The following is a 13477-nucleotide window of genomic DNA, read 5'->3' on the forward strand; positions in this document are numbered from 1 at the left end:
ATTGTTTGGATCAGAGTTATCTCAATCCTACACAAACTGGACATTTTATCTGTATCAAAACCAGGATTGGATTACCTGATCCATCCGATTATGAATCCTTTCTTGATTTTATTTTGAACAACTTGATTTTTAGATCAAATTTCATCTGATTGCTCTAATCCTGTTGGGGGACTTTTGAGTCATTACAGGTCACTCTTGCAAACGACACTCTTATACACTCAATACAAATTAACACATTTCCAGTTCTATGTGTTTGATAATGAATGAAAATAAACCCAAATCTCTTCCAAACATGGATGTGGCTACTTCCTGGACACATCATGTATCTTTGAAGACCCAGTGTGTCAGGACAGATGTTTGAAGAATCTTGAACAGCTGTATAATGAAATCAGGAGCTTCTCCTTAGTGGTTCGCACGAACACTATAAAAGCAGCATCATTCATTTCTGCATAAATTGAGATGAGACAGTCAGATCTTTATTTAGCTGCTTGAAGCACACGTTATGTTTCCACGCTCACCTGTACCTCTCCTCTCTCTCCTCCCCCCTCTCAGGATAAACTGTGTCTCCCCCATCACATCCTGGAGGAGAAAGGTCTGGTGAAGGTCAGCGTCATGGTGCAGGCTCTGTTGGACCGGGGCTCCCCCCAGCACGCCTTCCTAACGTGAGCTACAGCGACGCACCGCCACGAGAAACAAACCCCACACGTGGAGCGCCTCTGTGCTCACTCTGCAGCCCTCTCAGTGACACACTGTGTGACAAGATTTAAGGATGCAAAACGGTGTTAAGGGAACTCAAGCAGTCAGGACATTACTGATTCACAAATTAATGAGTTTTTATGGGTTTATTAACGAGTCAGGACGATGCTGAGCAGAATCTGATTGGTTCATTTCTCATCATCAATGTTTTTTTATTACTTTCCAAAGGCCGTGAGTGAAAATGAACCTCATTACTTCAGCTTCATAAAAGAGACACAAACTGTCAGAGAAAGGAAACAAAACAGCCTGTTAGTTCAATCTTCAGTTTTCTCTTTCAAAAAGTCCTGAACCTGTTTGTGTCAAGATTCAGGGGGGTAATGGAGTGGCTGTGAGAGCAAACAAAAAAAGGCTCAAAGTCAGAAAATGTCACAAAAAGAAAGTTTTAAATATTTCAGATTTTAGTTTTGATTTAGTCTGAAAAATTATAAACGCCGTACAAAACATTTTAGGACTAATTTTAAATCTGTTTATGAATAAATTTTTATTTGTGAAATGCCAATTTATTAAAAATATTTTCTCAAAACACAAAAAACTGAGCAGATGGAGACCATTGGTTCCCCACCTGGAGTCCGGTGCCCCCCAGAGGTGGCGCCAAAGATCTCTGCACATATTAGCTAAAATCATCAATCAATCTTTATTTGTATAGAGTCAATTCATAACAGAAGTTATCTCAAGACACTTTATAAAAAGAGCAAGTAAAAGACCTTACTCATTGATTTATTATCTGTAAAGAACCAACATGAATCCATCATGAGCTCTAAATAACATTTAGCAGAGTTACAGTAGCGAGGAAACTTCCTTTAAAGGTCCCATTTTCTGCTAAATCCACTTCACCATGTTTCTCTAACACTAACATGTGTCTCTAGTCTGTCTACAACCCCCAATGATGAGAAAAGTCCATCCTCTCCGTCTTTTGCCTGCTCCACTTTTCAGAAAATGTCTGCTCAAACAGGCCGTTTGGAGATTTTCCCTTCATGACATCACAAAGGGCAGTAACCCCTCCCACAGGTGGGTGACACTCCCAAAGCTAGGTGTTTGTTCTGCGCTCTGAGTCTGCCTTCTCCCCGTAAACAATAGGACATGGAGTTAGAAAGCCCAAACCGCCTTGGGGGTCAGACACAGCTCATTTACTTTTAAAGCTACAGACACAGAAACAGCCTGTTCTGAGCAGGGCTGAAATAGAGGGGTTTATAGACATGATCAAATACAGGATCAGAGTGGATTTAGAACAAGAAACTTCACAGACATGTTTTTGAGGAGCTCTGAGACTTATTTAAACTGGTTGAAGAGGAGGAGAATTTGTGACCTTTAAGAGGCAGAAACCTCAGCCATATGAAAGTCTATAATTCTGGTGTCAGTCTAAAGATCCAGTAGGTTTTGCTCCTCCCTGAAGCCTTGATATCCACAAACAGGTACAGGGACACTTTAACATCAGTTCTGTGAGCAGTAGGTTTTCCGTCATGCAGTCTTAATGATCGGTGATTTATGTACAGGTTAGAGATCTGCTCCTCCTGAGGCTGCAGCTCCAAACTTTCTGCACTGTGTGAGTAACATAAACCCAAATATGCATTCTGAACCTGGAGGGAGACTTTTCACACCATTTGTATTTAAACTTAAAAAAGGTATTTATAATATAAAGAGAAGCGGTTTGAGTTGTTGTAAACATTGAAAAAAAAAAAAAGAATATCCCAAAAATATTTTTCTCTAATATATTTTAGGTATAACTGTGTCTGTTTTTTAAAGTTTTACTAAGACTGTGTGGAGCTCTCTGCACACCCCTGACCCATGTCTGAGTCGGTTTTTGACTCGACAGGTGTCCAGGTCTAAAGCTCTGTTTGCTCTTTTCTCACCTGGAATCTGTTGACGGGTTGTTTTTGTTGGGGTCTGGAGGTTTTTATGACTTTTTCAGTGTTCTTACTTCAGCAGTTTCTGCACACTTTGGTTGTTTCTTCAAGAGATTCAGTTTGTTATTGTGCCAAAACACAAGAGGTGTTAAAGGAGGATTTTTTCATATTTTCTTTTAAACTGGGACCAGTAGTTTTATGTTCTGGGGGTTTTTTCTCCGGTAGATTTCTGTGGCAGAGAATCAGGCTGTAATGTCTGCAACATAATCCTTCATGTCCAGTTTTTAAAAAGATACCAGAATGCTCCTTTAACTCTCATCAGCCACACATCAAAAAACACACTGAGCTTTACATTTTACACTCCATATCTTCTGCACAGCTGCTTTCTTTACATGTACATATTGTCCCCCATCAGCTTCCGTACTCCGAGACACTTGCTTGATATCATAATTGTGTTTTAGATGTTTATATGTGAGGATGAGGAGGGTGCAGAGTCGGTGAGGAGGAGATCTTACACAGCTGCAGCCACGACAGCTCAGAACAAATATTCAAACAGTTCAAACACTACGAGTTAAGGCAGCCTGCACTCTCTGTGTGTGTGTGTGTGTGTGTGTGTGTGTGTGTGTGTGTGTGTGTGTGTGTGTGTGTGTGTGTGTGTGTGTGTGTGTGTGTGTGTGTGTGTGTGTGTGTGTGTGTGTGTGTGTGTGTGTGTGTGTGTGTGTGTGTGTGTGTGTGTGTGTGTGTGTGTGTGTGTGTGTGTGTCAGAGCTGCAGCTGTGTGAGACTCTGTAACTCAGGGTGGATTTACTACACTGATGATGCTTCATACCACAACCTGCTACGTCAGTACTGTGTGTGCGTCTGAGTGTGTGTGTGTGCGCGTGCGTGTGTTTTTAAACCAAGAAGGGGCAGTAAGTAATTATTATAACCTATTTAAATAAAGGTTAATTTGAACATAACTTAAGTGGTTTAAAAAACGACACTCCTAAAATTAAAAAGCAGTGTGCAGATATACAAATACACAAATGTTTCTAAATACTTAAAAACCTGAACAGTGTAGAACTTTCTGCGTAATCTTCTAAAAACGGTTTTGTTCAACATGTTCCTTAATCGAGTGACTTTGTGAGAAAACTTCCACAGCTTCAGTCAGTGGTTAAAGATTTTGGACGTTTTCTTTTATTGGTCATTTATGTGTCAAACACATTTCACTTGAACATTCAGATCTCTATTTCAAATGTTACAAGTGTGATTATACGTCAAAGCCAGTAGAAATTAAATACTGACACAGCCACAACGGTTATATCAAAGCGCAAAGCAAAGTGAGTTATACAAAATATAATCTAGAAACATCTCATTGCAATAATATATTTGGAAAGTATATAAATATGTGCAATAAGAGATTTTGACATACTGCCCCTTTAAATCCAAAATAATGTCAGGTCAGGGATCACGTCGAACTTCTACTGAAAGCCAAAATGAGACCACATGACGAGCGTGTTTGTGTGAATATTGTGTTTTAGTCTAAATAAAGATGCAGCTCAGTATCCAAAGTCTAAACTTAACGATTCAGGTTTCCTCTGATTGATCTGCAAGTTGCCAAAACAAACATGTCCTCTTGTGATTAAAGTTCATTTAAATGAGCTTTTATCCACTGTCTCAGATTCGAGTTGTCAAAGCTTCTGATACTTTTCTAAAATGCATTTATTTCATAGGACAGGTGCTAAGAGGAGGAAGGAGTCCTGCAAACTGTCTTCATTAGAACAACAACAGAAAATGTTGGCAATGTTCCCGTGCAAAAATCAGACAGTGTGCACGAGTTTTTACCTTTGTTATGAAATAAACGTGTGCGTGTGCAAACTCCTTCACACTGTTTAAAATGAACAAAAACATTTTCAAGGTTTCGGTACCAAAATGCTTGCCTGCAATTTTTTATAAATGGTAAATGGACTTGAGCTTATATATTTATTTTCTAGTCTTCTGACTGCTCAAAGTGCTTTTACACCGCAGGTCACACCTACACATTAACACACTGATGGTAGAGGCTGCTGAGTAAAGAGACCATCAGAATATTAACTAATCCATTCATACACCTGTTGGCGGCTGTGGCTCAGTTGGAAGGTCGAGGGTTCAATCCCCAGCTCCTGCAGCCACAAGACACTCCACCCCATGTTGCTCCCGCTGCCTCTTCGGCGGCGTATGAATGTTTTTTGCCCAAGGATGAATCGGAGGGGGTTCGATCCCAAGCTCCTGCCTACACATCGGGCATGTGTCTGCAGGAGCTGGGGATTGAACCCCTGATTCCTGTTGAGGGACGACCGACTCTACCACTGAGCCACATTTCTTATGAAATAAACGTGTATACAAACATTTTTGGACCAAAACCTAACCAATGTTTTTGTGCAATTTAGACAGTGTGAAGGAGTTTGTCTGCAGTTTTTAGTACAAGAAATAACCCGATACAGGATGCCTGTAGGACTTCTATTTTTGTTGCCGTGGTGATGAACAGATATCGATGTAGTTTGATATTTTTAGTGATGTATTCAAAGTTTAACAATCTGGAATCATGACGACAGATCTTTATCACAAAGGTTTCCTGCAGTGGAATAATGTTTGAAAAAAAAAGCAGTGATGAGTTCATGTGTTTATTCCTTCATGTGATGTTGTTTAAAACTCATCAGCTCTTGAGTGATGTCACACATGAATCCACACTTTGTGATTTAAAAGTAGAGCAGTAAATGATGTTTCTCACATTCCTGATTTTTAGTTCTAATGATGAAATCTGAACGCCTGCTGAAATGATAAGTACCGTGATGGTGTCAGGGATTTGTAGATGATGTAGCTGCAGGATAAATGAAAAGGGAGTCTCTGATCTGTCTCAACACTTCTTCACTCCTCGTGTTTTTCTTTTATTCTCGTTTGTGTTTTTTGGGAAAAGCAATAAAAAACGTGAGCGACTGCTTCCCGACACAATCTGCACTTTAATATTTATATCTTTGTTTTGGCAACTGAGAATTAAAAAAAAAATCCCTTTTAATCTGAGAGAACGGTTTTAAAATGTGACGCTGATGTAAATGTGTAAATGTGATGCAAACGAAGCAGTGGTGTTGGTTTTTTTTAAACGTCTCATCATTTGTAAAAAGAATCTCGGTGTACTCACATTTTGTACTTTTCTGACGGCGAGGACGTTTATTTTTGATGTGACTTCTTTTCAGGTTTGTTAATAGAAAACCTTTTTGTAACTCTTTGTGGAACCTTTTTGTGTAAGTTGTTGTACAGCAGCTTAAATTGAAATGCATGAAATGTCCCTTTAATGTCGCCTTAACTGCTGTGAATACTGTAAATATGCACTGTGTATTTCTCACCACTTTATCAGTAAAGACTGTTCAAACACAAACGCACCTTCGCTTCATTGTTTGTTTGTTTTACTGCATGAACACAGGTAGATACTTTATTTCTCTTTCAAGGAAGAATGTGTGACTTTTTGATCCAGTAGATGTCACTCTTTAGCACCAGCATGAAACCAAACCAAACTGCTGATTTTAGAAACAGATTACATTTTTCTAGTTTTGATCATGGATTTGTTTCCCAACGGTATCTGATGGACAGTGTGGTTCTCCAACATCGAAAACGGGAACAAGAAATATACAGAATGTCATCAAATGCCCTCAAAGGGATTCATCCCTCAACAGAGCAGTGTTTGTTTGCGGCAATTAATCATTGACATGTTGTTTTGAAAGTTGCCTGTACACCTGTAACAAACACAAACACAGGTAAGTCCCAAGAGACTCTCTCAGAATAATACTTTGCAGCTGATTTAATGGCGGCGTGCTGAACCTCTGAAGACGGCAGGTTCACACCTGCATGGATCAGCGTCAGGTGATGATGTCATCTCATCAAAGGTGTGAAGAAAAACATGCCAGAGCAAACAGCGCTCATCAACACATGATGCAATCGTTGCTGAGCATTGATCGTTTTCTTTCCTGTTGGGATGGAATCTGAGCTGATGAGATTTTGGAGCAGAGCTCCTGCGGTACCAATATACCACAGAAAGACTGTGGAGTTCAACCATGACCTATTGACATAAAGCCAATCCTTTATTGACATGGACATATTTATTTCTAAGTCTGACCTATGTTTGAATAACAACTGAAGGACCAGTTCATTGCAATCAGCTTTTGCTTGGCATAGAAATGTTGGGTTACAGAGCGGGTTAACTCTACCATAGCCCGGTTTAATTCCTCTCTCATACAGCTTCTGTTTATATGGACTGGGTTTAGGCAGAACCATTTGGTTGTATGCAGGGTGCATGGCAAGTTGCTGGAAGCTCCTAAAATACCATTAAGGCCCTGACACACCAAGCAGACGGCAAAGAACTAGTGGCGACGAATGCCGCCTCACGTCGCCTTTTGTTTTGGCCAAAATGTTCCACTAGAACACCACAAAGACTCCAGCCGACTGCTAACCACCACGTACATTCTGCGCATGCCTGAGAGGAAATAACTCTCCATATCAGCAAGCGGCGGTAGTCTGTTGTTATGATACGAGAAGACCATTTTCACACCGCTGCTCGGCAATCTTGAACCTTTACTTCTATCAAAAGAGACATTTTTTGCTCGCACCTCCCGCAAACAATCTCCCCAGAAAAACTTTAAATATATGGATAGTTCAGAGTACCTGAATTATCTGTCATCTCACCTGCTGTTATCAGGGTCAGGGAGAGCGGAGTGAGTGAGTGAGTGAGCATGCCCATATAGCCGACCAAGGTCATTTCCTAGAGCAGCATTGTGGTAAGAGCGGCAAAAAGTGGACCAGGTCTGCTATGAGGAAAATTGCTTAACCAATTGTAATTCTTCCCACACTGTAAATACTAGGACATGACGCAGATTTACGAGGACGAAATATTAAAGGAGCGATATGTAGCTCTGACACCTAGTGTTTAAAATGGGTACTGCAGTCCAAATTCATTCAAAACATCAGAGAGGGCTGTTTCCCCCTGCTCCTCCTTTGCGTCGATGTGCACCAGGTTGCCATGTCCCGGACACTGAAGCTTCAGTGTTTAGCCAGCTCTGCATCGGTCTGTAAACCTTTCTGTGTTCAAACCTCTCTCCCTTTTTTCGAAGCATTTCCAAAATTGATATCTATGTTGAGGTCATTAGGCTTCTTGTCACAAAGTCAGCATTTACGACTCAAATGAAGAATGCATAGACTCCGGTCCTGCTTTGAGCTGTAAATCAGTACTCATGACCGTCAAGAGGATGTAGCTCGTACAACATAAAAAGGTTACAATCTGGACGCAGAGGCGCTGCTTGTCAACAGGCAATGCAGGCAACTGCTCGGGGCCCCAGGCCAGTGGGGGTCCCCCAAGGGCTGAAAGACGTTGAGCCACAGCAGTGGTTAAAAATGTGAAAATTTTGCAATGACTGTAGTAACCGTCTCTAAGGGGGCCCCATCTGACAGCACCCCCTCGCCATGCCCCGCAAAGCATCACATGCATTATTCCTGATAAAACCAAAGTTTCTCAATGAAAGTAACCAAAGGACAATGAAGAGGAATTATCTGTGTGGGAGGGAAAAAAGAAAGTGGAAAAAAGAGTAAGATGAGTAAGCGTTGGGACACTGGGGGACATAATTCGGATGAACGTTGTTTGGAGGGGCCCCCAATCAATTTTTGCTTAGGGCCCCGACAGACCTTAGAGTCTCCACTGTCTGGATGTCACTCCAGTTCTGTGCAAACCCGAAGAGCCTTACAAACAATGTTAGCAGCAATAATCACTTGATCAGTCCAAATATTGCTTATTGCATGCACATTAAGGTATTTCAATTACCAACACAGTGATGTCATACTGTGTTACCACAAAGATGAGCAAGGGCCAAGAGTAGAGAAAACCAGAGTAGAGAAAGGACAGAGACAGGGTGAAGATGTGATATGCATTGTAGGGGGGCGGGGCATAGGAGGTCAGGCCCAGAGAGAAACTGGGTGGAATCACGAGAATACAAGCGATGGGGAATCTGATATATGTGCTCAGCTCTGTCCAGAAAGCTGCCAGAGCTGCAGCTGTCTGCAGAAGATGATGGAGGTAGAGGTTGAAGCAGAGCTCTGCTTTCCTCAACTCCTCAACACCTCCTGCACTAAGCCCACGACGACTTGGCCAGAAGCACTGATCCTTCACATCGTGCTGTGCTCCATCTCCCTGCTCACCGTGGCTCTCAACCTGCTCGTCATCATCTCAGTCTCTCATTTCAGGCACAGAGTTATTTTTCAGATCCTCTTCACGCTGATTGTTTATAAAATGTCAAAAGTTGCTTTCTCATTCGAAATCCTACCGCACAGTTTTGCACTTTGTTTTTTTTTGTAATGATGCTCATTTTGTCAGAGGTGTAGACTTTGTTGTTTTAATGTTGCTCTTCTTTTCCTCTCAAGGCAGCTCCACACTCCCACTAACATCCTCCTCCTCTCTCTGGCTGTGTCAGATCTCCTCGTGGGCCTCCTGCTGATGCCTGTTGAAATCCTCCTAAGTGCCTCCTGCTGGTTTTTCGGTGACCTCATATGTACCCTGTACAGTTATGTGTCCTTCATCATCACCTCCGCCTCGATAGGAGACATGGTTCTCATATCTGTCGACCGCTACGTTGCTATCTGTGACCCTCTGCGCTACACCAGCAGAATCACAGAGAGGAGAGTGCAGCTCTGTGTTTGTCTGTGCTGGCTCTGCTCTGTTATTTACAACGCTCTCTTTTTAAAGGACGATCTCAGTCAACCGGGCAGGTATAATTCCTGTTCCGGGGAATGTGTGATTTTTTTAAACTTCATCGCGGGCACAGTCGATCTTGTATTGTCGTTTATAGCTCCCATCTCTGCCATCATTTTCCTGTACATGAGAGTGTTTGTTGTGGCGGTGTCTCAGGCTCGAGCCATGCGCTCTCATGTTACAGCCGTCTCCCTCCAGCTCTCACTCGCTCTCCCTGTGAACAAATCGGAGCTGAAAGCAGCCCGGACTCTCGGTGTTCTTGTCGTAGTGTTTCTGATTTGTTTCTGTCCATACTACAGCTTGTCTCTTGCAGGGGACAGTGTGCTCAGTGATGCATTTTCATCATTTGTGGTGTTTCTGTTCTACTTTAACTCTTGCGTGAACCCTTTGATATATGCCATGTTTTACCCCTGGTTTAGAAAAGCAGTGAAACTCATTGTGACTCTGCAGATCCTGCAGCCTGGCTCCCGTGAGGCCAAAATGCTGTAGAGAGGCTGAGGGGTCGCTTAAGGATGAGATGTGATAATAGAGGTTGTTTCTGAATTTTAAATCCAAAAACTGGATGTGAAATTCTACTTTTGTTTTTCTGTCTGAAGTACAAAATGAGAAATCTGTACGTCTATTTCTGCTGCTGAGGATAGCCGTCAATGTTGTGCTTTGCCTCTGGTCACTTCCTGTCAGCACCTGTGTGTCCAATCAGACTCAAAGCTGATCGTTTTCACTTACTGACATCGTTTCCTCCTCTCTAGATCCTTGCTTGTGTTGTGCTTACTCTCTGATGTACGTCGCTTTGGATAAAAGCGCCTGCTAAGTGAATAGAGTTGTAGATTTGACTGAAGTGTTTGGTTGTCAGGATACTCAAAATATTTAAACTTTGATTCCATACTTGTACAAACCAAACAATATTGATACCCAGGCTCCAAAAGGAGAAGTCCAAGGTGCTCGTTTCTTCTTTTCAATTCTCAAAAGTTGCAAGCAAACCAAAAAGTTGTCAATGTATTTGTGTAATTTTGTCAGTGTGCAGAAGTTTGTCTGCACATTTTGGAAGAAATTCATCCCTCTCCTGTGTCCCAGTTTGATAAAATAGATGTTGTTTTTATAAGCTTTGGTGCTTTTTCATCATATCGATCATCAAGATTGTATCATTTATAACATTTGGTGTATCTAAAAAGTTCATTTTGATGATGTGCTTGATGAAATGATTCTCATTGTCATCACTTTATCGCGGCATGAGGGGGGTAACTTGTCTATTTTCTTCTTCCCTGAATAAGTCAAAGCCAAACAATTGTCTGGGGAAATCCTTGTCGACTTTACGACACATTAAACCCTCATTTTACATTTTTTTTAAGCATTTCCTGATGAAATTAAACTTTTTCATACTCAGACAATAACTCAAACTGTCCTGTTTTGAATTGAAAAGATACTCAGAGGAAAGAACTGTTACATGTCGTCTTTCAATCAGACAAAGATTCTTGTTGATTAAATCACAATGAATGTTTTGATGCTGCAGAGAGAAACTATCTCCTAATGATTGTCTTTCTATCTCGTTTTTAATCATGACGTACTTTCTGAGATATACTCTGAGGAAGAAACTCTTAAATAGGAACTGTTTATTTCCTGTTCTTGATCTGTGTTTGGAGGATTTACTCAGAACAGAACTCTTGAATATCGTCTTTTTAAAATCAGACTATGGTTGTGTGATGATGGACTCAGACCTACAATAAGACAAAGTCCGCTTACTTTCACCTGAAGAATAAATCAAGAATTAGAGGACTTTTGTCCCAGCAGGATGTTGAAAAACGTGTCCATGCTTTTATCTTTAGTCGTCTTGATTACTGTAACAGAGTCTTCACAGGTCTGTCTAAAACATCAGTCAGAAACCTGCAGCTGATCCAGAACGCTGATGTGTCCTCACCAAGACCAAGAAAGGGGATCACATCAGTCCAGTTGTGAGGTCTTTACACAAACTGTTGAAAGATTTATGTTGCTGCTCTGAGCCTAAAAATACTAACTTGTGTTTCTAAAGATGAAGACAGTTGCTTTATCTTTTCGGTTATTTGTGATTATAAATTAAGTATTTCATTGTTTTTTAAACGTTAGGACAGCTTCAAGTGAACAAGATGAATAAACTAAAATTGCTTCCCTCAATAACTACTTTGTCCTCTAATACTGTCCAACTCAGACTCACTGATGTGTTTTCAAAGTGTCCACTGATGGACGAGAAACAGTTCAGAGTAAAACAAATCCTGCCATCTGCTGGTACGACACCATCAACACATCGGCCCTCACTAGTTACAAGCAAATAAAAAATGCTGGAGACACTAACCTCTGCAGGTTTCAGAATGTGGTGCCCAACACACCACATTGGTTTGGCTGAAATGTCAAACTGTCTAAGTCTCACAAATACATTGACAAACTTTCAGTAAACATGATTGTCCAAGATTTTAGTACTTTTTGATACCATCAGCATGTCTCGATAACAGAGTGTGAAAATGTAATTTCCCCTCAAGAGATTAATAAAGTATATCTTCTTCTTCTTCTTTGACAAATACTACAAAGATCTACACTGATTTCTTAAAAGACTTCCATCAACAGACGGAGAGAATCAAACACAGGTGGAGACAGTTGTCATTTTACTTCCTTTTGAATAATCAATAAATATTTGGTTGAATTAATTCTCCATTTGCACTTTCAACTTAATAATAATTACAACAGAGTAAACAGTGAGGGATCTGATGTGCTGCATCCACCCAACTAATCAGATGATTTCTGATTTGTTTGTAAAAGTAAAGAGACCCTCTGACACGTGTCACTGTTTCAACCGCCTCACAAACAGAATATTCACCTTCTTTTAACTGAGACATTGGGAGGATTATTCGGAGTTTAACTGAACTCCCTGCATGCTCTGTTATTTATGAAACACTCTGCAGACCTGCCACTAGATGGCGCTGCTGGCTTTGTTTTCCCATCACAGACATTTACAAGCAGCTGAGATAAAACAAAAAAAGTATGAAAATGAGATCTAATTAATCTTTATCTCACATACCAATAAGACATTATCATATACTGTTCAAAAGTTCAATTTGACATGAACTTATTTTCACTTTTTTCAAACTAAAGCAGGGAAAAGGTCTTGTTTTTGTTGGCGTTGTGACAAATATCAGCTGCTGTAGTTCCCACTCCACCACTAGAGGTCTCTGTTTGCCTCTCTGTACAGTGCTGCACGTGCACACCTATCTGAATGTGCTGTATTCTCTTGTTTTGTTTAGTTTGCTCATGCCTGTTTTCTCTGTAAGTGCTGGGACAGAGTGTCTCCCTCCTGAGTGTGTCATCTGGATTTTGAGTGCACACACACACACACACACACACTGATCTCCCTCGGCTGTATATTTACCTCAGGTTTGAACACGTTTGAAGACAGCAGCAGCAGCAGCTCTCTGTCAGTGTAATTACAGTGTGTAGAAATATGTCTTTAAAGAGAAATAAACACGGACATAATGTTCAACAAGAGGAGGAGGTTTGTTGGACATTTGACACAGACATTCAACATGACTAAATCTGACACTTAAAGACACAATATGTTGATTTCTTTTTCCACTTAAGTATCTAAATTAATGAAAAATGTACTATACCTATGTTTTATATATATATATATATATATATATATATATAATATTTCCAACAGTTATTAAAGCCGGAGAAATCCTAAATGTTATAGCTGTAATGGGATGTATCTTGGTTTTGTTTTAGTTCTCTCTCCTCTTTGTGCACACATCAAACTTCAGGCCAGCCCTGCAAAAGTCACTGCCCAGTTGGGCCACCCCAAAACATCCTGGACATGCCCCTGCTGAGAAGTCCAGATAAACATTTATTTAACGATAAACGATATTTAAATGATAAACAGGCGACTGTGGCTCATATTATGTGTAATGAGATTTTGAAGTGAAATTAGACAAAGGACACTAAAGGTAAGATTTGAGTTTTTGTAGAGTAACATGAGAGATTCACTGACAAACAGAGAGCTGACATGCTGCTGCAGTCATTCAGTATTTAGTAGTTTGAATTAAACCTAAAAACACATCAAGCCAACAATGTTCCACCACACCTACAGCAGCGTCTGAACACACCTC

At 40.6% G+C, this 13477-nt stretch overlaps 2 protein-coding genes across 3 annotated transcripts in view; both read left to right on the forward strand.

The window, feature by feature from the left end:
* lrch1 (leucine-rich repeats and calponin homology (CH) domain containing 1) overlaps positions 1-5993 on the forward strand; it is a 66948-nt gene extending 60955 nt beyond the window's left edge. For both annotated transcript variants that reach the window (XM_065961860.1, XM_065961861.1), the window contains one exon: positions 553-5993. In XM_065961860.1, coding sequence (XP_065817932.1) covers positions 553-666 — 114 coding nt within the window. In that variant the 3' untranslated portion in view covers positions 667-5993. The remainder of the gene's footprint in view (positions 1-552) is intronic.
* A 2975-nt stretch (positions 5994-8968) lies between these two features.
* Positions 8969-11959, forward strand: LOC109982700 (trace amine-associated receptor 1-like). Its single transcript, XM_065962257.1, has one exon. It carries the CDS (start codon positions 9093-9095, stop codon positions 9834-9836), a length of 744 nt encoding a protein of 247 aa, XP_065818329.1. The 5' UTR covers positions 8969-9092; the 3' UTR covers positions 9837-11959.
* The last annotated feature ends 1518 nt before the right edge of the window (positions 11960-13477 follow it).

The sequence above is a fragment of the Labrus bergylta genome, chromosome 13 (genome assembly GCF_963930695.1).
Source record: "Labrus bergylta chromosome 13, fLabBer1.1, whole genome shotgun sequence".
NCBI lineage: Eukaryota > Metazoa > Chordata > Actinopteri > Labriformes > Labridae > Labrus > Labrus bergylta.

Excerpts from the sequence above, each read along its gene's own strand:
- LOC109982700 (XM_065962257.1), top strand. The coding sequence starts at position 9,093 with ATGCCTGTTGAAATCCTCCTAAGTGCCTCCTGCTGGTTTTTCGGTGAC.